Source organism: Aythya marila (assembly GCF_965140915.1).
Source record: "Aythya marila genome assembly, chromosome: 3".
Classification (NCBI taxonomy): domain Eukaryota; kingdom Metazoa; phylum Chordata; class Aves; order Anseriformes; family Anatidae; genus Aythya; species Aythya marila.
Window position 1 is genome coordinate 77,548,486 of NC_139044.1, and position 27,962 is coordinate 77,576,447.

Here is a 27,962-nt window from a genome sequence, read left to right on the forward strand (position 1 = left end):
AATAGCAGGATGCAACTGGAAAATGAAAATTAATTTACTTCAAATGACCTATATATTTAGTATGGAAATGTCTTTACAGCTACAGAGTTATCAGCATATAACATCCACTCAGCTTGTTATTTCAACCTGACAAGCACAGAAATATTTTCAACTCAGTGTTTTATTACAGAAAATCACAGTGGTAGTAAATTAGAAACTTGCATTTTAAAGCTGAAGTAAATACTGAGGGTCACATTCCATCACCATTATTTCTTCACTGAGAAATTATGTGAATTTAAAGAATTCATAAAGTGCTTCCAAGTGTCCTTGCTGGGGGTGTCCTGGTGGCTACCCTGAGACTAAGCTTGCAGCCCAGGCAGCAGGGAAGCCTTGTGAAGCTGATGGACATCTTGTCCTAAGCAGGCCAGCTCAGTTTGTATGCTACCGGCTGTCTGCAGTGTCTGCAAGTGGGCTTGAGGCCAGAAGAAGGATATTCTGTTCCCATCAGGAACTCTTTCCTAAGATTCACTGAAATGTCAGGTATGGACAGATGAATTGCTTAATGTTGAGTGGGATGGACCAACTCTCACACATCAATCATTCCCCTGCCACTTGCTCTTGTTTATCCCAGAATGCTGTGGGTTGAGAGTGTGTTTGTGAGCAAGCTCCATGTAAACAGTGAAATATTGCACCTCAGTTACTTCTCTGTAAAACTGAAACCAGGACACTCAGGTAACTTATTTTATAGAAAGTAATCTTCAGTTTGCCTGAAAGTCAAGTCTGAATAGAAAGGATGACTGACTGATGATCCATAGAAAAAAAAAAGTGAGTACTCCTTTTCTATTCAAGTACCTAACGTGTCAGTCATTAGACATACAGAACAGCAAAGAGGAACAAGGTTAGTTAATATTTATTGTAGATCTCTTCTATTAACATCTAGGTTACTTAGGCCCAGATTAGCCAGGCTACTTAAATCAGAAATAAATTAGATACCTACATGCTTAGGTGAATCTGGGCTTTGAGCCCTGCCACTGTGAGCACAGGGCTTTTAATAATTTTGCTGAAACTGTCAAATATTAAAGAATAAGCTTATTTTAATATGAAAAAAAAAAAAAAAAAAAAAGAAAGAAAAAGGGGCACTTAGACCCATATGCACTCCAAAATGTATTTTCAGCAGCAATGATAAGAATATAATGAATTCTTGAGAACAGTTGTTTTCTCCAAAACATGTTAGTCATTTTAGCTAAAAGAAAGCAGTTTTGGTTTGTTCAATTTCTGAAAACCAGAAGACTGACGGAATAAAAACTGAAAATATTTTCTAGACACTGAATATCAACCTAGAAGAGCAATACAAATTTCTGAGATGAACAGGTATTTAGAGTCATCAAAATTGTGTGGAGGTGGTATACAAAGAGTACAGCTATGATGAGAGAACCAGTCAGTCTTGAGCAACCTTGTAGCTAATATTTAAAAATAACAACTTGTACTATTAATAGTATTCTGTCAATCAGTGCATTCAATAATGCTGTAATGCTTCTATAAGCATTTCTAAATAAATTGCTATGATAGATTAGCACTTCAGTTGCTGTTGGGAACTGGCACATAGCATCATCTGGACATGGAAGAGTAATACTTGGAAGAAGAATAAGAACATCACTTTATTCACTCAGCTTTTTGAGAACAGAGGTGTGAGCTGCTTCAGTGATGCTGAGAGGTCTTTTATTATCAAGGTAATCGGTGTCACTTTAACAGTTGTTATAAATACACGTAGAATCAGTTTTGGAATAACACTTCAATGAAGGTTTTGTTTCATTTGTATTAGAACATGGACAAGTTTTCTAAGTAGCTAAAGATTTTATCCCTTTTACTAAGCATTTTCAAGATTATGACACTTCTGAGTGGCATCCTGAAAGATCATCTCTGTAAAATCTGTCCCTTTGCAGGCACTCCCTACATGAAAAGCTGATCCTTTAGCTGTATCACCTAAGTAACATGGAATTAGAATAATCTTCTCAGAAGGAGAACATCAGGCATAAAATAAATAATTAACTACTTGAACTAATAATAAAAAAAGATGCATGTGAAAGCAAAAGCAAAAGTATAAATTTGCCAGGAATCCATCTATTCAGCAAGTTATAGTTAAAGAAATAGATGAATTACATGGCATCTGGACTCCCTTTATATTTTGTCTTTTCACAACAAAATCCATAGTAAGTTGGCATAATGTGCATCAACTTGGTTTGTATGATAATTGTTCCACTGATTCCATCATAAGCTCTTTGGAAACAAAAAAGAAAGAACTTAGCAAGTATTATTATATTATTTTCCAGGAGACCAGTCCAACAGTGAAATATTTCTGCATCTTTAATAGTTATAGGCTACAATCAAATTTGTACGACTATCTTTATCCCAAAACAGGGAGTTTTCATAACTAGAACCTATATCAGAAATATGTATTCCAAAGTGCCACTGATTTTAAAGCTGTTTTGAGATGTTTGTTCAATGTGAAGGAAAACTAAAATAAAACATTGAGTGGAGGCAAAACTCTCTGAACTGTGACATCAGAGGCAGGAGCTCCTCGTCATGACTTCACAAACATCAAGCAATCATGAACCTAGAAAGTGTCTATTATGATTTAGGAACTGTTCTGTTGCATGGAGAAATGAAAAAATTCCCTATTATAAAGACATTACAAAACCTTTTTGGAAGGAATGCAAAAAAAACTTCCTATAAGCTTCCTATAAGCTTGATAGTTTTTCAGAAATACAAGGTAGTGGGAATGGTAAAGACCTTCTTCCATGTCATATTATTCTTAATTTAATTACATAAGAAGAGAATTATATCAAAAACCTCACTTGTTTTCAGGCAAAGATGGTTTTCCTTCCATAAATATGCTTAAAAATGTCAATATTAGCCAACAGCTATAATATTCAAAACTACACTGCAACTACAGAGCTACTGACTCTAAATGCATTAATGTCAGGAGAAAAAAAAAAAAAGGAAAACAACTCAGTAAAGAGCAGCAATAAATAACAAATGAATAGAGACTAAAAAGCAATGGTCTTGTTCAGACTTAGTGAAAGGTATAGCTACTGAAGAATGCTAGAATTTGTCTGTCATTGTAAAAAATTAAAATTAGATGAAAACAGCAGCATTCCTGTGTGATTCTTACTAAGAGGCAATAACAGCTATAACATTTCAACACAAACATCATTTTTCTCAGAAACTCAGGCTATGCTTGAGTTTCAAAATCAGCAACAAAATGTTAAATTAAATGACTTATTAATAATTTATTTTTTTTTCAGAAATAAACAATTATTCTAGAGCTAACATCAGCTGTTTCTGATTAACAGGGTTTGGTAACTAATTAAAACAAAATTGTTATTAACTTAAATACAAGAGAAGAATTTTGGGTTCAACATTAATCTGATCCTATGATAAAACTAAGATCAACATTTTCAGTTGTGAAACCACTAATTTGACAGCAGAAAAAAACAGAACAATTCTTGTCTGCTATGATAGAAACATAGAATTTCCATTTGTTTTTAGTGAATTGTGAATTTTGTTTTATTTCTAGTGCCCCTTAGTTCAAGATTTATAATTCAGGATTCTCTTCTATTCTTCAAAATACTGGTGACACGATGAAGACAAATTGCATTTACAAATGCTTGCTTCTCATCTAAAAAAGTATGAAATATGCTATTCAGTGGAAAAACTTGAGACCACTCACTGCAACCAAACATATGGATAAAGTCTCTGTTGTTTCAAAGATCCTGTTAATTATAATTCACAAAAGACCCAAAGAAAATAGCTCTTAATAAAAGGGTAAATATAGTCAGTGAGAATAACATTTTCTAAAGGCCAATTTCCCAGCAGTGGCCAAGGAAAACTTCAAGTTTGCAGAAATGAACTTAATTCTGCAAGAAATAAACATTTCACTATTTTTTTTTTTTAACCCACAGGTTTGGCAGAAATGGGTTCATAGTTGTTGAAATATTGTCATTGAATGCACAGTACAGTGTTACAGAAGAAATAATAATGTTTCAAAAAAGATTTGCTCAGAGGCTTCAAGGAATTGGTAAAAGCTCTATTCAGTCACCCGTAGCAGCAAGACTACTTTTATTTTCAGATTTTGCAGTCTAGAATTTGCTGAAAGTGGAAAAGATGCACACAAAATACATTTTTTTTCCCCTCACCAGTTTTCCCTTTTATCTGGCGGGAGTACAAAGAAAGCAGTGTCTAAATTATTTTTTTTTTCTGTTTTGCTCAATACAATTAGCTGCATAGCAATGACAGCATTATGAATTTAGCCCATGAAGCAGGGAGCTTAAAAACATCCAATAAAGGGAATGCTGCATCAGCTTTGATTTCCTTACATTAATCTCCAAGACTGTGATTCTACAACCCTTCCTCATACTGCAGAACACTATATTGGTTTCCAATGAGTTCTTTGGAAATGAACTCTAAAATAAAAGAGGATGATTGAGTGACAGCAGTGTGTTAAAAACTAATATTTCTCATTTCTCTGCCTTTGACTTTTGGCAGACAGATTTGGAAACTATTCACAAGTCTGAGCAGTTGATGAAAGTAGTGTTATTGTTTCAATAGGAATGTTTGCAAAGCAAGGTGGTCTTTGATGTGAATAAATACAGTAGTGTATGAACTCCAAGTGAAGTGCTTTCACTTGTTTCCAAGTGAAGTGCTTTTCCACTTGTTTCTAAGATATGACTGGTACCTGTAATGTTCTTAAAGATTCAGAGTTAATATCTTAGACTGTGTATACGTAAAAATTCAGACACTAACACGAACAACCTAATATTTGCTCAGATGGAATTTAAGACCTTGAGGTTTCTGAACAGTCCCAGTGCCCTGTGCCTTCAGGGAAGGAACAGATGGTGAAGAAAGTTCTGCCCCCATATCTTCCACCCTCTCCCATTGGCAGTTCTTGCATGAAAGCAACGCAAAAGCTGAACCTCTCCATAAAAATTCCTAGACTTGGTAAATATAACTGCTTCAGTCACTGGTTTTGTGCTGCAGCTGGACTGGCAAAAAGAGAGATACTACTTTGTGTCACATCTCTATAAAAGATTGATTACTTGTCTTTTCTGCCCTTCACAAACAACAAACAAACAAACAAAAACACTTATGGCTTGAGTTAAGGTTAGAAAATGCATTTGGTAAAGCTGGAGAATTGTAGTTTGTCAGTCCATGGATAACTTGAAAAAAGATCTTTTTTTTTTTTTTTTTTTTTTTTTTTTTTTTTTTTAAGGGGCCTTTCAGTTGCTGCAAGAAAGGACTCATTAATATGTAAAAGGTCACTTTATTTTACATAAGTCATACCTGCTAGCAGTTTTGTCACAAGAAACATTTTCATAAAGAACAGACTAAACACCAGCATTCTTCCAATTTAATTTTAAAAACAAAAAAAGTTACCCACCTTTTGACTTCAGAGTTTCCACAGATGCTGTAAAATACAAGAAAGTATTCCAGGGAATAACTTTTGCAAATGTATAAAAGTCCTGTTAGAATCAATTTTATAGAATAGGACAGAATATCCTAACATATTCATCCCTTGGTCAATGTGCTACCTATTTTCACAGAGTAGGCTGAACTACTGTTGAACTACTGTTCATTCATTAGTTTTTATGCAGAGAAAAACTGAGGCATACGTATGTTGCTTGTTTGGATAGTCTTATAGCAGACGACTAATAAACCTGTAGCTTAAAAGCGATGGAAAACAAGGTCAGGTGGTATAGATACGGTTTCACTAGCTTTGCTATTTTCAGGTAATAAGAGAAGGAGGAAAAACAGGTTGCAAAGTAAAACATCGGTGGAGGATATGCAACAGAAATCTCATTTTGTTAATCTCAGTTATCCTGAGAAGTTAAGAGTATTTTCTCTGAGTCTGTTGAAAACTCAAGGCATAACTTAGGAAAAAGAACCATGCTTGTATTGGTACAGGGGAAGATCCATTTTCAGAAGTATTGCTTGAACATGTGTCTTTCAGTTTCATTTGTTTATTATTCTTCATAATTGGATTGAAATGAATTAAGCTACCACACTTCTGTTTCTCATTATTGATATCCTCATTTTGATGCATTGTGTCAGGTTTTTAGGCTGTAGAAGAGGAGGGATTTTTTTTTTTTTTTTCTAGTATATTGACTGTCTACTGTATTTTTTGCTCAGAATCTGTATCTAAGAAAATAGAGTCATCAGATGAGTGAGTCATCAAGCTTGTCTGTAAAAGGAGTTTAAAATCTTTATGCTCTTCCAAATTTGGTTAAACTTGAGAAGTAGATTCCTGTCAGAAATAACAGCACCTAGCTACAGGAATAAAATATGTGGGCATAGATATTTGAAATAAAACCAAACCAAAACAACCTACTTCTTTCCTCCCTTCCAAATGCTCAAGTTCCTATTTTGTGTTTTGCTCTCTATCAGTTTACTGTGATCTCCAAGCAAGGCCCCTTCCTCCCTGAAAAGACAAACCGTTAAAAGCTGAAATAAAACAAACTCACCATCGTTCTCATGTACATTTGATAAGATCATTGTTCCAGAAGGCAAAATAGCTGCATGGCTGCTCCACAGTCATTTGCTCAAGTAAATTTGAGTAAACCAACAAATCTTTATCCCTGGCTTAGCTTCTCTTCTCCCTTTACCTAATCCTGTCTTAACTTAAAATGAAAACAGATAAATGAGAAATTACTGTTCTTTGCAGGTCTTACCATGTACTTTTGATTCTTTCTTTGCTGTTTTGGCTGTAAAAGCAAGCAAACAAAACCCAAATATTTACTTACAACAAAGATTATTTTAAAACATTGGGACAGCTGAAAAATAAGATAAAAAAAGGATAATATTTACCAGTATCCACCATTTTTTCTTTCCTGTGTGTTTCTGAAAAGGAAAAAAAAAAATTCAAGCACACTTTCCTCTTTTTATAATTTCTTCTTTACTTGAGCTGGACAATCACTTTCATGTTAGAATCATAGAATCACAGAATATCTGAGTTGTAAGGAACCCTCATGGATCACTGAGTGCAACTCCTGGGTCCCCAGAGGACCACCCAGAAAGTCAGACCATATGTCTGATTGTTGTCCAAACAGTTCTTGGACTCCAGCAGGTTCAGTGCCATGACCCCTTTCCTGGGGAGCCTGTTCCAGTGCCTGACCACCCTATCGGTGAAGAACCTTCTCCTGATACCCAGTCTGAAACTCCCCTGTTGCAACTTCAAGCCATTCCCTCAGGTCCTATCGCTGGTCACCAGAGAGCAGAGCTCATGAGGAAGCTGCAGGCTGCCATGAGGCCTTCCCTCATTCTCCTCCAGGCTGAACAAACCAAGTGACTTCAGCTGTGCCTCATGTATCTTGCTCTCTAGACTGTTTACCCCATTTGTTGCCCTCCTTTGGACTCTCTCTAGCAGTTTATGTCTTTCTTATACTGCAGCACTCAAAACTACACACATGACTGAAGGTGAGGATCCATCAGCGCAGAGCAGCTGGCAATGCCGTGCCTGATGTACCCCAGGATATAGTTGGCCCTCCTGGCTACCAAGGCACACTGCTTGTTCATGTTCAGCTTGCTGTTGATCAAAATCCCCAAATGCCTTTCTGCAGGGCTGCTCCCCAGCGCCTCATCACCCAGTTTATACGTATAACCAGGGTTGCCCCTTCCCAGGTGCAGAATCTGGCACTTGCTCTTGTTAAGCTTCATATTGTCAGTAGTTGCCCTGCTTTCTAAATTGTTCAGATTTCTTTGCAAGACCTCATCCACCCTCAAAGGAGTCAACAGCTCCACTCAATTTGGTATCATCCGTGAACTTCCTCAAAAAAACTTCAAAAACCTGTTACTAGTGGATTCTGGATGTGGCACATTGCTTTGGGGGGTCAGTTCAGGTGAGCCTTTCTCTATCTTCCTGCACATCAAAATAAAACCTTTATAGTTAACATAAGTCACTTTATCCCCAGTGATTTTCACAATGTGGAAACAGGATCAGGATAACTGCTAATATCAGACATCAAAGGATTTAACCTACATCATAAGATGCTAAAGGGAACTCTAGTAGTAATGCAGGTTAAAATATCTGCAGTTTTACTTCATGGCAGACTAAATTGAGGCCTGTGAACCAGCCGTATGTGTCTCTGCAGACATCTGTGACATGCTCCTTGCCTTTTGTCACAGAGACTGGAGACTAAGCAGAACATCTCATACAGCTGCTGCAGCTTTATAACCATGGTACATAAGGAGGGGGTATGGACTCTTTTACATGAATACGCAATGTGAAGGGAGCTGTGGCCAACAGAAGCTGATTACTAAAGGGTCTGGGGCCTGAAACTGAAAAGCTTTGCCTACCTGTACCCCTCTGGTAAACCATGACTGGGATTTACAAATTTTTGATAGGAATTTCTGTAAGAGCTCTTTTCATCTTGCCAGGATTTGTTTCAGAACACTTTTAGAGGAGTAGGCAGCCATCCAAAGGGAAGAGGAAAATATTGAACTTGTCTCTCAGAAACTCAACATCATCTACCAGGCATGGGCAATGTTCATAATATCAAAAATAATAGATCAGCTTTTGAAATCCAAAGATGATGTCTGCACATGCTTTTACACAGTATATGTAAAAACTCCAGTGTGTCAGTTTGATTTACACAGGGACATTACCTACATTCAAGAACATTTAAGCTGACTGATAAAAAGATTAACAGCCGCTTCTATTAAATACATTCTTGCATAAAGGAGCATTTTTGCATGCTCATCACTTCCTTCTATAGGATGACTATATTTTCTCTATGTTTATTATGAAAAATAGTTGTATAAATACTCTAGTATAAAATTAAAGAATATTAGTACCTTAACAACTTGAAGTCTAGAATCAAGATACAAAGTTCCATATTCAAAGTGATTCTGTATGCTGTACCCTCACTAAAATCAAACCTGTCCTTAAATTTGATTTATTCTTGAACTGAATAAGCAAAAAGGGATAATTTTTCTCAGTAGAAAATGAAATATATTGACCAATATATTAATATTGGTCATAGTAATATGAATAGTATCCACATTAAATATTATTTTATAAGCAGTATTAATATAAAATGCTGTGCATATCTAAAAGAAATACTATGCAGATCTATGAAAATAATTGATATTTGAAAATGCGTGATAACCCAAAATATGAAAAAACTACAACTGCTAAGTTTTTAGACAAAGTTTGTCATTACTCCATACTTCTACTCCTAGTAAGTTGTATCAAGCAATGCATGTAGTTCTATCTGTAATGAAATATTATTTTTTTTTCTGTTTTAAAATCTATCTGAAGTGCCAATTTATATATATAGTTATTAAAGCAAAATGTAGCTTCTAAATAGTTTTGTTTTGAGCTCTGTAAAACAAAAAAACAACAACAAAGGATTATAATTTTTACCATTTTACAAAAAATGTTGCTGGAATTTCATGACAATTGCATAAGCAATTTTTTCTGCACTTTAAAGCACAACAATTAGTTTTCTGAAATCAGGGACACAACTTTAGCATAGTTATATAAAGAACATTTTAATGTGTTTATTACATAATGTACATAATATAGACTATTACTGATTATTTACAATCACATTGTATATATGACATGAGATTCAGTGGAGATGGTCAAGCAGCAGGTTGATGTGGTCCAAGCAATAAGCCAGAAATGTGATTCTTCCAGCAATAAGGATAAGTGGAGACAGAGAGTGGGCTGGCTTTAAATAGTTTATTACCTGGATAAATCTTATATTTTTATGATGGCATCCTAGCTTGGGTGGCAATCCAAGCCAAGGAAACAGCAAAAAGTGTGAGGACAGAATTTTGGGACTCAGGGGGTTGTCTGACTCAAAGAGCTTAATCATAACAACAGCTGCAGCTTTGGTTTTGTGTAGCCCAAGTGCTCTTCAGAGTATCCAATTTCATTCAGATATTTTAGGACTCATCCTGTGAAATGAGAGTTTTGATTGGTTTCGTGGGGTTTTCTGTTTTTCTTTTGCTCAGGACTGCTTCCTGGAAACTAAAGGAAACGTAATTATGGCTTTAGTGATTCTGAGGCAATTATTTTTCCCTCTCATTCTAAGATCTGTCAGCTCTCATGAGATCAGGGAACAGTATAACATTAAAAACATTCAGCAAGCATTTTTGCAAAGTATAATATTTTTTATTTATTTAGCTTTGTTTCCTGTTTGTTAAACTGTAAAAGTTAAGGATGTTCCACAGAGCTTCTTTTATATGAGTTTTGCTTCCAGAAGCAATTTGAAATAGCATCCTTTCAAAAAAAATTAATAACTAATAGAACTTGACATCAAGCACTTCAGTGGAAATCTGAGATGATATGAAATTTCAGGTAATGCCTCCTATGGTATTTTAATAGAATGAACTGAAATCTTTCATTGCACGAGCCATAAACTACAGGACAGTTCAGGTCTAGATCTTTGTCTTTCCTTTTTGCCTCACATCACCATTGCTTGATTTAAATGTCTTTTTATTATTTATTTATTTGCTAACAAGTAGTTAATATGACACATGAAGGGATATTGCCAACTGTAGGCACATTAAATATTTGCCATGACATTTGTTGTTCTTATCTGTAAAGATGTGTGGGTGTGTGTGTGCATGTGTGAGAGAGGGAGAGAGAAAGACTTTACATGTTTTCGTTCAGGAAAGTTCTTCTGTAACAAAATATATTCTTACCATGCATGGAATTAAGATTGGATTTACTTTGATATTTCACCATCAAATAAGCTCTGATGCTTTCAAGAAAAGGTTTTTCCGATTTATGAAAAATGGTGTATAACTTGCTCTTAAAACCATATAATGTGTTTTTGGTGACACACTCCTAGATACTGCTGGAGCAGGTGGAAGAGAGAAGAGAACCTGAACTTGATTTTGCTCATCTTTTCTCCAAGTCACACTCTTCCCTGGAGTGCCAACAGTGCTGAAAAGCATGTAGATTGGCATGTTTGCTGTGGTACACTTTAATCTTCAGTACGATGATGGACAGTCACGAACTGTGACCTTCTGCCATCTGTCAGGAGAGAACTATTGACATCCCATTCTGATCTGTATATCTGTGTGCACAGGTGTGTGTGTGTGTGTGCTTGCACTTGTATTATGTTCTAATTCACATATATCCAAGAAGTGTTCAGAAAAATAAAAACTGAATTTGGAAATACACAAATTGGGAAAATATTTAAATAAATGGCATTTCAAATGGATTTGTTGTTCTGTGGTATATGCCACATGTCAGATAAACAATACTGATTGCACTCAGTAGCCGCAGAAAAAGGCATTTTCTGTACTTTTAATTTTGCCACAATTATTTTGATGAATCTAGTTAAAGACTGCTTTTGTTATGTTCTATGCAGTGTCTTGAATACTAAATCCTTAGAGAGTAGGAAGTTAGTCTTACAGTCTTGTAATCTTGGTTTTATAGGCTATGTGCCTGTCATTTTCCCTCTTAGACCTTTACAACGCTGGTTAATTAAAACCAACTGAGATAGGGTGCTAAAGCTCTGCAAGATAGTCTTTTGTTAAGAATATTGAGAACATAAGCAGAAAAGGTCCCTTTAGTCTCCTCTGTTGAAGGGAAAGCTTGCAACATGAGCTGTCATGTTATTCAACCTGAGATAATCCACATGAGAAAGTTTTGTATCAAACCTGATTTTTCAAGTTGTTCCCCAGAAGTACTCATTTTCCTGCATTTGACTGCTGCTTCTCTGACTGGATCACTGCCAAATCCACTGCCACCGTACATTTTGATTGATAAAGATAGTGAACTGACTGTATGACTGAAGCTCAGTGAGGAAGCTAGTATTAGGATAGACAAATTGACCAAAGTCCTTAAATTTCAGCTGATTTGGTCAGTCTTCATCAAAAGCAAGTTAGATGCTTTCAAGATCCTTCGACATCACCATACAACAGTTTTGCTGTCAAAGTTGTCATGGAGAAGAGGCTCAGCTGGTTATACCTTGGTGTTTTAGGGAAAACCCCTCTATGAAAACAAACTGTGTTTTCCTAAAAAGGTATACATAAACAAACAAACAAAAAATCTTGAAGTTAGAATAAGACTAGTAGTATAGGATCCTCTGTGTTATGTGGACATGTTTGAATAAAGATGTCTAGAAACATTCATTCAAGTCTAGAGAACCTTTTCTTATTCATCAGCAAGGTAGATGGAAAAAAAAAAAAAAAGAAAGAAAAAAAAAGAAGAAAAAAAAAAAAAGAAATTATCAAAATGCACTTGAGTACTGCCCCTACCTTAGGAGATAGGGTTATTGAGAGGGTTGATCATTCTCAGTTTTCAGATCCTTCTTTGAAATTGAGGAGGTCCTCCGATAGTCAGAAGAAAGCCTATCATTCTATTCTTTTAGAATATCCAGTTTATTAATCCAGAGAAAACAAACAAACAAACCAAACCAACCAAACAAACAACAACAACAACAACAACAACAACAAAACAAACAAAAAACACACAAACCCCATTTTTATTCCACAAGGCTTCCGTACTGAAGCCTAAAGATGAAGATGACTCTCAGAAGGGAGATGGATAATTTACCTCACTGGAGTCTAAAATGCTCTGTTAGTTTCTGCAAAAGTTAGGATAATTAAGAGGAATCAACATCATAAGAAAGTTGTGGAAAGAATTCAGATTTCCGATGTCTGTCTTGACAACCTGGCAAATCTCTCAGTTGAAGGAAAAACATTCCCTGAGGATGGAAATCACGTGCAAAGAATTTGGTTGCTTAAGTCAGCACATTTGAAGTGCACACTTATGTAAATATAGAATATATTTGATCACTCCTAGGAAAACATGCATCACTTTTGTCATGTGGCAAGGGGAAGGTGTGGGTCTTGTAGTTTCCCAGCAGAATTAGCATAACTAGTGCACAGTCTGGATGTATTCATAGACAACAGTGCCTAATTTCCCATTGGAATAAAACTCTTTCTGATTCACAATTCTTAAAAAGAAAATTAGGCTAATCCTACAATGCTGGCTAGGGAACTGCCTACGTTCAGAACTGGTGTATCACCCACAAATAGCACTCATTTTCTGAAATGCTTGTATGTTATGAACAGAGTCCCTGTGAAGAGATCAGTTCTTAATGCCCCTCAGTAGCACAACTTGATTTAGGAACAAATTAACTTCACTAGTCTCAGGAGTTCTGGCATGAGCATCTAGGCAAAAAAAAAATAATTTAAAAACATGATGTGAATCTTTAAGCACAGACATAGAGTTCATGTCTGCCAAAGATAAACCTTGGACTGTATTTCATTTAAATAGAGATCTGAGGGATACTTTGAACCTTTTGAGGACTAAGATGACTAAGCTGCTCAGGCATAAATATTTCCGGTCAATTCTCAATAATTAGAGGGACAATTGGATTTAGAGAAATCCTGTGTTGAACTACATCTGTTTGAACCAGGAGCACTTCTAGGGAGGCATCTCTATTGTTATTCTAGGTGGAACTGCTCAAAGTGGAACAACAGGCAACACAATGAAAGTAATTCAATTTTTCCCAACCTCCTCTCATTCTGAGGTTAAAAAAAAAAAAAAAAGAAAAAAAGAGTCAAATGACTTTGTAATTGATTTATGAGAAAACTATACCCAGGGAGGGTGGTCATAACTCATACTGCATCTTCCTGTGACAAGGGAATAAGGGAATTACTTCTGCTTCAAGCTCTGTAACCCACTGAAAATAAGAGAATATTTTAGAAGAGAAAGAAAACTTTGAAGGAAATTCTAGTTTAAGATTTTGCCTGTCATTAGGCAAGCAATATGTAGATTAGATTAGTTAATTCATTAAGAAAACAAGTGGATCCTAAAAAGTAATGCATCAAAATCCTAAAAGAATACATGTAATTCAGAGTTAATGAATTTTGAACAGGCGCTGTAATGGTAGTGCCTGACTCAGAGCTGGGGACTGATGTCAACTGTCTCAAAAGAGAAGGGTAGAAGGAAGCAGTGAGCAAAAGCTTTGGTGTATTTGCTCTCAAAGTATGAGTCAAAGGTCATGCATGTGGTTAAATATTTTTGTAACTAGGACATGCAACTTCTTTAGAGGATATCTACAGAGATGGTGTCATATTGATGATCCTTGTGGGTCCCTTCCAACTCAGGATATTCTATGTAGGAGGACATCAACAGAAGGTGTTAGAAGTGTGTAGATCTGACAGTTGTTAAAATGCTGAGATCAGTCTAGCACACACATGAAATAAAATCAGCAACCACTATTTTTGAAATATGTAAATCTCCAAATTTGTGCATTCCAATCAGCTGTTAAACGAGAGAAAACTCATCAGATTGTGTCACTCTGCAGAATAAAGCGGTACTGCAGATTGATAGTAGATTGCTTTGTACTTTCGATACTAGGTGGCAACTTTTTAATACAGAAACATTCAAGTCTGTAGTTGATTCAGACCTGTATGACATGAGAAAAATCATACCTAAGAAACATCACAGTGAAGTATATTGTGTTTCTACTTTCTGTCTACTTGTATCACTAGAAATACAGCACTGTTACATTCAAGAATGTTATAAATTGTATATGTAATACAATCACATATGGTACTGAAAACTTGAGTTCACATCACCTCTTTTGACTTCACTCCTGCTCCTTTGTAAATTAAGTGTCATTTTCATAATGGCCTCAATGGGCAAGATGAGGCCAATTTATTCCCTTCCTAGCAAAGCAAAGGTGGTACCACTTCCCAAAGATAAACATCTGAGAAGGTAATCATATGCAGTGTATGTGATAGTCTGGATTCAACACAGCTTTAGCATGTACTTAAATGCTTTGTTGACTCAGAAGAGATTGAAAGACATACTAGATGCTTTGAAATTGGGCCCAATTCTTGCTGAAAGAGCAATTAATCATGAAAAAGCTTCAGGGCTATTAAATCTTGCCAGCCACAGAACAAAATTCCTTAAAATGCCCTTTTCCATAAACAGTGGTCACTTAATCCTTTTACCTCTCAATTGTTTTTAAATGGCGTTTTATTTTGACTCTTCTAACTATTGGTAACTTTCGTGTATTAAAGAACCAACCCATTTCTTGTTTTGTAGTTAACTTGCTCCCCCTGCCTTGCTCTTAAAGTAATGCCATTTTAGTTTTAGCAATACAACAGTACCTTGTAGCATTGCAAAAACTAGACTGTAACATTTAATAATATCTGGTAATAGCCAAAGAAACAAGTTTATTATTATCATTATTATTTATTATTATTATTATTATTATTATTATTATTATTATTATTATTATTATTATTATTATTATTATTATTATTATTATTATTATTACTATTACTATTATTATTACTATTAATTATTATTATTATTAAAGTACACATGTATTCATGGTTAACTCTGGTGTGAACAGAAGTATAGGAAATTATTTAACAATATCTGATAATGAAATGCAGTATATTGTAAGGAATGTATAAATGCAACAGCCAGGCTATGAGACTGGGCATCTCATCATTCTAGCAAAACTAGCAAAAATATCCTGTATTCTAGATCAAGAAATTTTAAAAAACTAGAGGATAAAAACTGGATTTCAGATCAGAAAGCTTAGTGTAAGATAAGCTATTTCTTGCTCCACTTAAATAAATCTTGTATATGAAGAATACAAAGTATTAAAGTGAAATCTTCTAACACTAGAATATTCTTCCCTTATTGCAGCATATGTCAAGAATTCATTTTTCCATTCCCATTAAGAGTTGGATAATGATCCGGCTTACATGATCCAGTGGGCTATATAAGACCTTTTAGTCTGCAATGGCTTCTTAGGCTTGAGATGGGATGAAAATGTTAGTAGGCTAAAATGATTTATGTTATTTATCTACACCCACCTAATATATTTCCATGGATATTGAAAAAATGTTGAGTGACGGACCACTATAGCAGCAAAGTATTAGCTGCTGGGGGTATAATGAATTCCTGGCAGACCAGGAGAAGAGTCAGCTGCTAGGCTTCACTAATGCCAGTGGAGACTCACTGGGACAAATAGGTGAGGACCAAACCCCAGCTTCTGCAGGTTACTGAGGACTGGAGAGATGATAATTTCTACCTAATGTGAAAAGACACCCAAGCCTGTAACCTTTAAAACCAGACAGAAACCAAATAACAGAGAGACGATATAATATTTAAATACCCCAAAAGTTAAGTTGGGAGAGTGGAAGAATTATGCTAACCAGGACCAAAAAGGAAACTCTTCTGGGATTCATAAGGAATTTTATATATATATTTTTTTTCCTAACTCCTTCTTACCAGTGAAAAAAAATCAGAGACATGATAAAATAATAATAATTCTAGTACAACTGACAAAGTAGGTTTGAGAGATTGGATGCAGCTGACATCTGAGCAGTTAAAATAGACCTTTCATCTGTCATACTTATTTTTTTCTTTCTGAGTCCAAAATACATTCATCGATTTTCAGGGGAAATGGTGGTCAAAAAGAGTTTCTATTACAAACCCAAAGGGAGTAATGAATGAAATTTACTTTTTCTTTTCTTTTCTTTTCTTTTCTTTTCTTTTCTTTTCTTTTCTTTTCTTTTCTTTTCTTTTCTTTTCTTTTCTTTTCTTTTCTTTTCTTTTCTTTTCTTTTCTATTTATTTATTTTTAATGTGTGTGGAGAGGAAAATGGGAAAAATTAGGCATTAAAAATCAGGAATTAGACGATTAAGTGACACTACAAAATCTGTTAATTATACTATAAAATTAAATTAAAAATTGCAAGACCATTCCAGGGAAATTCTGAATTGCAATTAGGATTTAATTTTTTACATTGTTGAAAAGAGTTGAGTGTGATTTTTAAATCAAGCAAATCATGAGGGAAAAGTACTGTCACCAGTGCTTAGAGAATGCGCACAAAGTTATAAGTAACCTTTGTTGGTTTCAGTGAAGGCACTCACAGATGAACTGTTCACAGTCCTGACCCTATCTAAGGAAACACATGGGGCTTGGTGGCTTTGATGCTCTATGCCTGTTGGGGAACCCAAACATACCAAAAAGCTTCCTGCATGGACTGAGCCTGTTTCACATACTCCCTTCCCTCCTTGGCACTTTCCTGTACTTGCTTTCCTCCTGGTGCCAAAGCAGATCTATCAGGCTGCCATGCATCTATGAGCCACTGCTGACACCTGGACCACTCACCTGGCCATATGTTAGTGATAACTGCAGAGGGAGACACACAGCATGGTGTGGGAGCTCTTTCCACTTTCTCCAGAGGATCAAAATTCCCCACCAGTGGGATGTGGCAGGTGCTCAGCACTTACATGTCAGACTCTGAGAAGCTCAGGAGCTGCCTGGTCTTCAGAGATTGGCACAGTGCACATGGGATGGTCTAAGAAATCATGTGAAAGAAACCTGTGCCCTTCCACAAAGGAGGAATGCTAGACAGGTGTTTTGTAAGGTGGGGTCACTCTCAGACTTGTCCTGCCAGCACAGCTGGGGAAATGAGAGGAGCAGGGTTTGGATGGGGATATCAAAAGACAGTAACTGGAGAAGGCTAGCATGATGAAAAATCTTCAACACCTCTTCAGCAGTCTTTCTCCCTTCAGAACTTGCATATACCTGTATATACCTGTGAATCTATTACACTTCTCTTTAAAGACAAGTGCTTTGGTTTCCATCTTCAGACGAGCATCAGAGAGGAAATTTTTCCAGTTAGATAAAAGTACATCTGAAAATATGCACTTTGAAAATCTGGTAACAGATATTCATTAAGGTTGGTTTCCTATGGCAGCCACCAATTTCCAGACTCAGAAGCTGTCATAGACTTCAATTATCTACAGTAATTTTCTCTGCTTTCTCCATATAATCATATGGAGGTAAAAATAGTTCATTATGTATTAGGCAGGGATTTCTTTACCAGTGACTTTAAGACCAAGAACATATGTGGTGTAGAAGCAGTGGAAGATGACCAGCTGTGCTCTCAGTCTGTTCAGTCTGTTAATAGGAATAAACCTTCAGCGTTAGGCATTCTAGGGTACAGCTTGTGATGTAATAAGATATGTGGAAGAAAATGAAATATGAAATTGGATAATGTATTTAATTTAGTGTACTAATAGGCAGCAGTCTAGCTATGTTGTTGCCAAACAAGCGTATTTAATATTTCGCTATGGTGAGTTATTCTGGGGGTAAATTGATTTTCAGAGAACTGTGCTATTTGATGAGGGGAAGCATAAAATAGAAGCCAATAGTCTACTGCTTTTTACCATTTTTAAGACAAACTAGATATTTAGAAATGTGTTAGAACAGACAAACCCATTTTATTTTTCCATAAAAGCCATACCAATTTTTCTTCTTTTCTTTATCTTAAATACATTACTGTTATCACCATTCTTGCCAACAAACAGACTCATTGAAATATTTTTCAAAAATGAACACAAATATTGGAGGCAAGCAGGTGGAATGAATTAATTAGGAGCATATGGTTCTAACATAATGATATCTGCAATTTAGTGTCGGGACATCTAAGGGTCTAGCTATACAACACACTTTGGCAACAAAGATGCTTTAAGAAATTATCATGTACATGGGTATTAAAGTTTGTTAATCCAAATTTAGTGAAGTGATGCAGTCTAAACACCTTGCCACATACACACATTTCTAGGACATTTTTTAATTCCAGCCCACGGCAGTGATGTGATTTACACTATTCTCCCAGTTGTGTTAGCACAACTGAACACGGTGTCAAACAAACACAGAAAGCAGACACTGGGAGCATCTGTGGGGAAATGGCACTTCTTAGGTCAGCTGCACAGTTAACTGCTGTATATTATGCCCTATGCTTACCTATATTGACTGCAATTCAAGGCTACAAGTCCCTTTGAGGTAGAGGCAATTTAAGATGTTACTGGCTGGCATTGACCCTTGGCCAGTTCCCAGTCTCCCCTGCTGATACAAGTTGTTATTCCCTTATTCAGTGGAAGTGATCTGTGAGGTAGATCACTGAAAAAGGTCTGAACCAGAGAAAGACAGCTAGAGAATAGTTGAAAAAAAAAAAAAAAAAAAGGATGACACCACATATCCACATAAATTTATATAGCCACATGCAATGGAAGCAGCTGAAGGCTGGAGGCAAGAAACAGGGAGAGTGGGCTTTCCACGGGGACAGTGCCCATACAGCGCATATCTGTGATGCCAATACCAAGAACAGTTCAGCAACACAGAACTTGTTGTAACATTGACTGAACCTGTTGCAACATCAGCTGTCCTACTTTAGGTTAAAAGAATATCACAGTTTTATAGCTATCACATTTTCACTTATGAATCATTTCTGGTTTTTAATAGTTAATTTGAAACCTGGTAAAACAATGAATGTTCTGAATATGTAGATTGTTATTCATTAGACTCAGTATCATTAAATTTAGCAGATTTACTTTGTGAATTTTTTAAAGATGATTGTGAAGCAGAACAGAAAAGAAATCAATAAAAGGTGGTACTTTTTACAATCTATTTTGAATTTGATATGAATTTGTGCTATTACTTTGTTTAAAAATATTTGTCTGTCTTTTCAGTGCAAATTTAAGCTTATTTTCTTAGAATTCCAGTTTTGTAAAACCTGCTGTGGGACCAGCACTCTGAAGAACCCGAATTTTCAGAGTGACCCAAAATGCCCTCTTACAACTGCTATGAGAGGACAAGAAGCAATGATAATTTTAGAGATTATCAAAATTCTGCAAAATTCAATTGTTCTTAGCAAATAATTGACATGCAGATCATGAACAAAGGCAAAAACAAAACAAAACAACCAAACAAAAAATCACCACCACTGAACACCCTTCAAAGAGTGGCTTTTGTATAATCCAGCAGATGGTGCTATGATGCAATAAACTGGTTCAAGAATACAAGAAATACCCTGAAAGAAATATATTTTATTCCTTTACCTGGTATTACTGCCTTTTTGGTGGATGGATTAGCTGCAGGGTATTTTGCTGGCTCTGAAAAACAAACAAACAAAACAAAACAAAACAAATCAATTACTATAGTGTTATATCTTAAAAAACAGAAATGTAAGGGAGGTCTTCCATTGAGGTAAATCAGCCTGTAGCAATTTTTTTCATTGAAGAACCAGACAAAGAGATTATCCAAAGAGAAGGGAGCTGAGCTGCTTTCATTTAACTCAAACACATCAACAAAATGGCTAACCACAAGACTAGTATACAATTGCCATAAGAAACTGAATCCCTTATTTTAGCTTGTTCCACTTAGTTTTTCCATACCCGCTGTCAAAGCAGAGTGAAGCAGGTATTGAGGGGTTTGGGCAGGGCCTTCCCACATAGGCAGCAGCTATGGACTGGGAGCCTTCACCTTTGATCTTGCAGCTGTGACAGTAAAAAGTCCTGAACCAGCCTATGGCAGCTGGTATCTATCATTTCTGCAGTGGCTTCTCTTGGGTTGTCACAGCTACTCAGAGTGGTATCCTTTCCCCCCAGTCTAAATCTCTCCATGATGAAAAAAGTGAGAATTGGTCTACTTTTGGAAAGTACATCCGCACAGACATGGCTATACCAGGAATCTCTCTCCATTTTGAGGAATGGGGGAACACGTGGGAAACAAATCCATGTTTGGTTCTGCACTTTGAAGAATAACTGCTTGGTTCTCTGTTTCTCCTTGCAGAGAAACAGGGCCTCTCTGGCTTTTTAGATGTAGCTTTTATTTTCTTTTTTTGTGAAACGTCTGCACCATTCTCTCTTCATTGAGGTAGAACATTTCCTTGTGGAATGAGGTTCCAAATGAAGAGCATCTGCATCCCCTGAGCAGACTTGGAGAAGAAGAAGCCCTGGGTAGAAGAACCTAAATAGCCTTCAGGATTTATTTACTCTTTACTAGTGTTTAGTTAATCCTTTTTATCTGTGGGAGCTGTTAATACAGGCTGTACTTAAACCAGGATAATCTAACACATTTCCATAAGTTAAATACCAGCGACTTTCATAATGGATTTTTATATCAGCTAGAAGGTCCTCTAACTTATAACTCATATTTCCATACTGTGAGAGGAAATAATTAATCATTTTAATCACAACCTGAATTACAGAGTGCCAAAAAAATGTTAGTTAATCCTTCACATCTGTCACTGTGTTATTACAAAGAAAAAGAATATGTCTATATCAGGAATGTAATTTCAAGTTCTTACCCTCCAGTCTTTTGAAAAGTTTATGAAAGATGCATCAGATTGTCTTGTGAAACATAATGAAAACAAAATATAGTTTTGCATGTGTAGGATTGTTTTGATTCCATCCATTTAAAAGTCTGTAGCAAATAATTATACCCTAACTTAGTTATTATCACAGCATTGTAATTACTTGGGGTGCTCATCAGTCCTTCAAGAAGTATGTAGAAGACGTTGGAGAAGTCTCCTTAGCATTGCTTTCCTGAGTGCCTGTTCCCGTAAAAGCAGTAGGATATCCAACACACATATTTTACAAATGACAAGATAGACTTGAACTTGAATACAGAACTGCAGGAATCCTGCATGAATTCCCTTCTGAGCTCTCAGACAGAGCTTGCTGGCCAACAAGACTATATTTTCAGTTTCATAACATTTGTGAAACAAATTAGACGAGGATTTTTTTTTTTTATTTTTTAAGTGTATGCTATTTAGTTAATTCTAGAATCATAGAAACATAGAATCACAGAATGGTTTGGGCTCAAGGGGACCTTAAAGATAATCTAATTCCAACCCCCTGCCAAGTGCAGGGACACATCCCACTAGACCAGATCACCCAAAGCCCCATCCAGCCTGGCCTTAAACATTTCCAGGGATGGTGAATCCACATTTCCTCTGGGCAACCTGTGCCAGTGCCTCACTACCCTCATGGACACAATCTAAATCTCTCCCTTTTTTAGTTTAAAGCCTTGTCCTATCACTACACTGCCTAACAAAGAGTCCCTACCCAGTTTTCCTGTACATCCCCTTTAAGTGCTGGAAGGCCACTATAAGGTTTCCCTGGAGCCTTTACTTCTCTAAGCTAAACAACCCCAAATCCTTCAACCTGTCTTCCTAGGAGGTGTGCTCCAGCCCTTTGATCATCTTTGTGGCTCTCCTCTGGACTCATTACAATATGTCCATAGTTCATTATTCACAAACTATTTCAGTGCTAATGACTACATCTTTATGTGAATAAGTTTCAGCTGAAAATGAGGATGGCAGGGGATTCTTCTGCCATGCAGTCTGGGAAAGATCATATATGGTCCCTGGAGTCAGTGTATTCTTTAGTCATATATTTGAATGAGATTGCAAAGCCCCATAGTTGTCTGAACATTTTTGCATATTGTACTTTAACAAGAGATCTGAGCAAATGAAATTTTTCCAGTGTAACTACATCATACTATTATTACTATATTGAGGCATTGATGCTTACAATTACAGATTACAGTTGATGCTTACAATCGCAGAAGAAAAAGGTGTAACAATACTCTTAATACTCTTGTCAATAGCAAAATGTTCTCAAAACTCTTTTTTTTTTTTTTTTTTTTTTTTCCGTGTGGAGGTTATTTATTCAGAACAGCCCAGCTCCTACCTCTCTTCTGCCTCAGAAGTCTTCCTGTCTGCATATGTGGTAACTAGATAGGCAAGGCCATGCTTTTGCAATTTACAAAAATAAATCTGATGGTCCTCCAGCACATTGGACTTTGAGTTCATTTACCCAACTTGCTGCCACTGAGAGCACATTCAGCTGAGACCTCATTTGACATTTTCTTCCCTATGAAACCTTTGTTTTTGAAGACAGTGATAGAAAACAAGGAAGGCAAAACTGTCAGTCACAAAGAGGAGTGTAGAATTAGAAGTAGCATAAGAATGGATTTAGAGTGTAGGAGGCAGATGAAGTCTAAACATGTCATTTTTCAATTATAAATGGTGTAGCTACTTTATTCTTTGTGTTTTCAACATTTCAGTAACTATTACTGTGGATTACTGAAACATGCTGTTTGAAACTATATGACATGTAAAAGACATCATAACCTATTGCACAGTAACATCTTACTTTTGAGTTCTTTGGACACAGCAGCTTCTTTTTTATCTGTAAGGTAAAAAGAAAAAAAAATGCATAAAAACACAGGTAGAAAGTATATAGGTAGACAGAGAACTGCAGTACGTACTTTATTGTTGCAAAGTGCATTTGAATGATGTGGTGAATCATTTATTTTCTGTTTCATGATGAAATTACACCAATTTGCATGTAAGTGTAAATGCAACAAAACATATATGAATGTGGACATTTATGTTTAATTTCAATATAGTTATCTGTCAGATTCAACATATGGTTGAGTTACCATGGCTTACATGTACTAGCTTAACCATGGTTGCTCACCATGTGTACATTCTCAGGTTGCAGAAATGTAAGGCAAGATGCCCTAGAAACCTAAGGATAAAGTCAAGCAATGAAAAACACTATTCAGTCTGGTCTCTCTACAATTGTTGACAACCATACAATTGACACCTAGTTTGGACAGCTCCACACAACACCTACCCAAAACTCTAGCTGCCATATATTTCCTAAATGCCATAACAGATGGCATCTTTACATTTAAAGAGAAGAGAGAGAAGAATCTGAGATATCTCTCCAGTCCAGCCTAGAGGAAAGATCCCTGATACTTCAAAATTTTCCCAGTTAAAATTCAAGCTAATACTTTTCTTTTATATTACATTACATTTAAAAAAGAGAACATGTATGACTGTTAACAAAACTGGGCAAACATGAAATAACTTATGAACCTGAAGTAACTCAGTCCTATGTGTGGAACACATAAGAATAGGCAAAATCTGTCCCTGTTTTTAAAAAAGTTAAAATAAGTCAGCTATAGCAAAATGCAACATGGCTAAACAGAGCTATTAAATGAGCTATTTGGTCCCATCTTCAGTGACAGTGGCACTGCTGTTCTTTTGTAGAACTTTTTTTTTGATGGCTGAGAGGACATTTGGAATCCTTACCAAGTAGGTGCAAGTGGGCAGAAATATTCAATGATAACTCTCCACTCTAGTGGTTGGTGCTATTTTACCTCAGGAATTTTATCTGGGTACAAAAGTGTGCTACTTTTATAATCATATTAAAGACCTTACATATTCTTTCACTAGTCTTATTTGTACAGCTAAAACACTGCTCATGGAGGTCCTATAGGACAGGAAGCAGAGATGAATAATGGTAGAAGTTACCACCTTAGGAACCCATGAAAAAATGAACATCCTCTCTAATAATTTACAGGGTGCCTAGAATATAGGCAGGATAATGTGTATGTCCACAATTTATGAATGATAAATTAACTGTGCCTTTAAACACTAATAGAAGAAATACTTCAGGGCAGAAGCTGCCAAAATAAGTAGCTTTCAAAACCAAGACTATCCCATTATCAATAATAATACAAAGTTGCATCAGTTTCACAGCTTTCTAAATTGCTGTGGAAATGTTGATATGAGATAAGGTAATGCAAATGACTGCCAAGTAGTCTAATAAAGAGTCTTGAAAAATTCAGGGGAAAACACATATCTGTTTGGGTGATATGCTGCTCTGAACTGAAATGTTTCTAGGTTAATCCTTGGCTTCCACTAACTCTCTATGAAAGCATGTTTTGCAGGCATTACTTCAAAGTATGATAATTACTACATTTAGATGAAATTAATCGTGAAGCAGCTTTCAGCCATGTTATCTGGCTAAGGAGCCTATTGAAGCCTTCAAGAAGTGCCTATTAGTAGCCAGATATGGAAATTTAAAAAGGTGTATATTGCAGTGATATGAATCATTTATCACAATAATCTTCTGTTGCTGGAGGCTATAAAAAAATAAATAAATTGACAGTATCATTTATACTAACAAGTGGGATCTAAATAAAGCCCTCAAGCTCACCAAGCTCTTTTTTTTTTTTTTTTTTTTTTTTTTTAATAGAAGACATATATTAGGACAACATTTTAAATACATTTTATAGTCATAATTTATGTTAAAAGAATCTGTGTGTATTTCCATCATCTGAAATATACAACATATAGTAAATTCTTGGAAATACATGTACACAACATCAACATATAGTAAATTCTCAGTAAATATCTGAACAACCTGTCCAGTAAGAAAATCCTTTTAAAGAGCTGAAAATTTTGAAAAATTATCAATAGATGATCACAATAACATTTGATTATATGAACAAGTGAATATTTTTATTCTTAAGCTATTTTTTTTTTTTTAAGGCAAAGTGCCTGAAGTTAGATTTCTAAAGCCATACTTATGCAAGTAAGATGGAATGTAGAGGATGTTTAGTAAGACCTTAAACCAAGTAGATTCTTCCAAAGGTATATAACACTTACATCTAGGTGTCTCATGCTTGAACAAAATAAATGAATTAATTAAAGAGAACTGAATAATTGATTGATCTTACAGGAGACAAAACTGATCATGACTTCCAAAGTCCCAAAATGCAGTTGCTTATTATAAGTCACAAACAAGAGGTAACTAAACAACTCAAAGGAAAATAATACTGAAAAAAATAATTGAATTATGAGTTATATTAGTGCAATTAAAATCTAAGAGCATTTTACCTTATTTGATTTTACTTTGCAAAGGTCTTGGTTTTAACTTTTAAATTATAATAATGTGTAAGTTATTGGGGAAAGAAGCTTATATTACATTATGTTTCCATAGTCATTATAACTTTTTCTTAAAATCAGTAGCAACAACAAAATCTTTCTGGCCTTTTTTGCTAGCCAATCCGTGGTTCTGTTTTCCATGTTAATTAAGAGGAATTTCCAGAAAAAAAGTTAACTTTTGTTAAACACCACTCCTTGGCGTCATATAAACATTATCCTAAATACATCTTTGCCAATCATCCTAGGAAGCATAATGGCCAGAACTTGCAAAAATTGCCAGAACTCTTTTCTTTTTAAAACTTTACTCTGAATGTCTTGCAACTGTAAAGGCAAATGTGTGATATAAGAATGATGTGTACAAGTCTTGGAAGCTGTGCAACATCATTAAGACTAATATAACGCATGAACAGCAGTCTGGGCACTCTAGCAGCCTTGACCGGCAGTGTAGTTAAAGGCACTGTAGCTTCCTTGGTATCGGTGACAGAACTGTTTGATATCCATCAGAAGGGATTCTTTTTTTCTTCTCCAAAATAACCCCACTTCTACAACAATGTGAATCAATAAAATACCCAATAGTAAGTCCCAATAGGCTGTTGGGACTTACTATAGCAGATGAGACTTCAAAATCTGACCCTTCTGATATTTTGGTTCCCAAATTCAAAGCATGCAATTTTTCAGGAGTTGCTGAGAACCTGTTTGGTATTCTTAAAATTCTTAATATTCTTAATATTTTTTGGTCTTCTTAAAAGGCTTATATAGATCACCCAGATACTGAGAGATCCAAAACTACTGGGTATCTCTGACAATCCTAACCACAAGCTTTTTTGAAAGCACCTGTAACTGGCTTTAACGTTATAGCTAACAAAATCATTTGTAAGACTATGAAACACCCTTTCCTTTTTGTAGCTATTTTCAGGAATTATTTGAAGACAGTTATATTTTGGTACGTGTTCTCAAAAAGCAAAAACGATTGTACAAGGTCCCCTCTTAGGGGGATTTTTCTTTTACTGGATCTTGAAAAAGATTATAGAACAGTAAAGTATTTAAAATTAATAATAATAATAAATAAATAAATAAATAAATAAATAAATAAATGATCTGACTGTTCTTATCTGTACAGGTTAAAAGGATCAATTTTGAATTCAAACTAGGAATAAGCATCTGGCAGCTAGGATAGATGTATCAGTGAAACAGCAAAGCAGCACTTTATTCTTTCACCTCTTTTTAGCACATAGCTCGATCTTTTCCTCAGGCCTCGATCAGCATTCTTTTGAAGTAAACTATCAGTACACAGTAACTACAAAAGACATCTAAACTACAAACAGGGCAAGAAAAAAAAATCCCTCTAAGCTCATACAGCGTCTTTCATGCCATTGAGTCCCTAGGAGGTTCATAATAAGCCATTAGAGAAGGATGCCCCAGTGCTCTGCTTCAGAATGTGGTAGTTTGAGTTTAAACAGATTTCCAAAACGAAGTATTTCAGACATTGCTCTGATGTGAATTATAGAGCTAGGTTTCAAAATTATTATTATTATTATTATTTTAGCAATAGATTTGTAATACAATGTCCATTGTACATTTAGGAATAGCAGATCTTCAACAGCTACATACAGCCTATCATTTCTATATATAAACATTATTTCTGGGAAATAAATGGGTCTCAAATTGCATTCTCTTGAAGGATTTATCTGCTTTTTCTCCTATAAAAATATCTCTCACTCATATAAATATCTCTCACTCATATAAAAATCCTAGATTAAAGGTGTTATTCAGATGAATATTCCAGGGACAATATTCTGATAGCATTGCTAATGCTGCACTATTTAAAAAAGCATCTAGAACCCCTAATTACAAACATTATTTTTTTCTTGTATATAAACCAACTTTTCTCTTCAGAAACTTACAAATGTGACAGTAATATCACATTTACAAACAGAAACTAATTTCAACATCTGTTAGCAACCACGGTGTCTGAATTAAACAGTACATGATATCGTAATCAAACATTGTGTAATCCAGCAGGTAAGGTTCAGGATGCAAGGACTCCTAGCCTGATCTGGGCTAAGCACCAAAACCTGGGAATTACTATATACCTCTAAAAAACGTGTTTCACTGAATGAAAAACTAAAGAGAAATTTAAAATGCTAAGCAGTTACTGAAGGAGGAATTCTCTTCCTAAACCTCACTTGGCACTGACCATCTATCTTCTCTCTTTTAGGTGATGATCAAATCCTTCAGTGCGATGTTCACTTATTCAAACCACATTTGTTGGCTAATGGTCTACAAAGACCCACAGAAAATGAGTTTTGTGATGAAAATACCTCACACAATGTGACGAGCTGACTCAAAGAACGTTTCTAATAAAACTCCCAGAAATTTGTCCTTGTT

The 27,962-nt window shown here is 35.6% G+C and overlaps 1 protein-coding gene and 1 long non-coding RNA gene across 18 annotated transcripts in view; one reads left to right on the forward strand and one right to left on the reverse strand.

The window, feature by feature from the left end:
* Positions 1 to 27,962, reverse strand: part of TRDN (triadin) — a 246,932-nt gene that overhangs the window by 81,670 nt on the left and 137,300 nt on the right. For 12 of the 17 annotated variants that reach the window (XM_082757682.1, XM_082757677.1, XM_082757685.1 and 9 more), the window contains 5 exons: positions 22,987 to 23,022; positions 19,885 to 19,938; positions 6,841 to 6,873; positions 6,705 to 6,737; positions 5,417 to 5,476 (listed from right to left, as the gene is read on the reverse strand). In XM_082757682.1, the coding sequence (XP_082613808.1) occupies positions 5,417 to 5,476; positions 6,705 to 6,737; positions 6,841 to 6,873; positions 19,885 to 19,938; positions 22,987 to 23,022 (216 nt within the window). The remainder of the gene's footprint in view (positions 1 to 5,416; positions 5,477 to 6,704; positions 6,738 to 6,840; positions 6,874 to 19,884; positions 19,939 to 22,986; positions 23,023 to 27,962) is intronic. The other 5 variants (XM_082757679.1, XM_082757673.1, XM_082757683.1 and 2 more) reach the window with 2 other exon arrangements.
* On the forward strand, positions 629 to 27,941 carry LOC309876860. Its single transcript, XR_014317264.1, has 3 exons — positions 629 to 804; positions 1,549 to 1,709; positions 27,793 to 27,941. It is a non-coding gene; the product is annotated as an uncharacterized lncRNA (long non-coding RNA).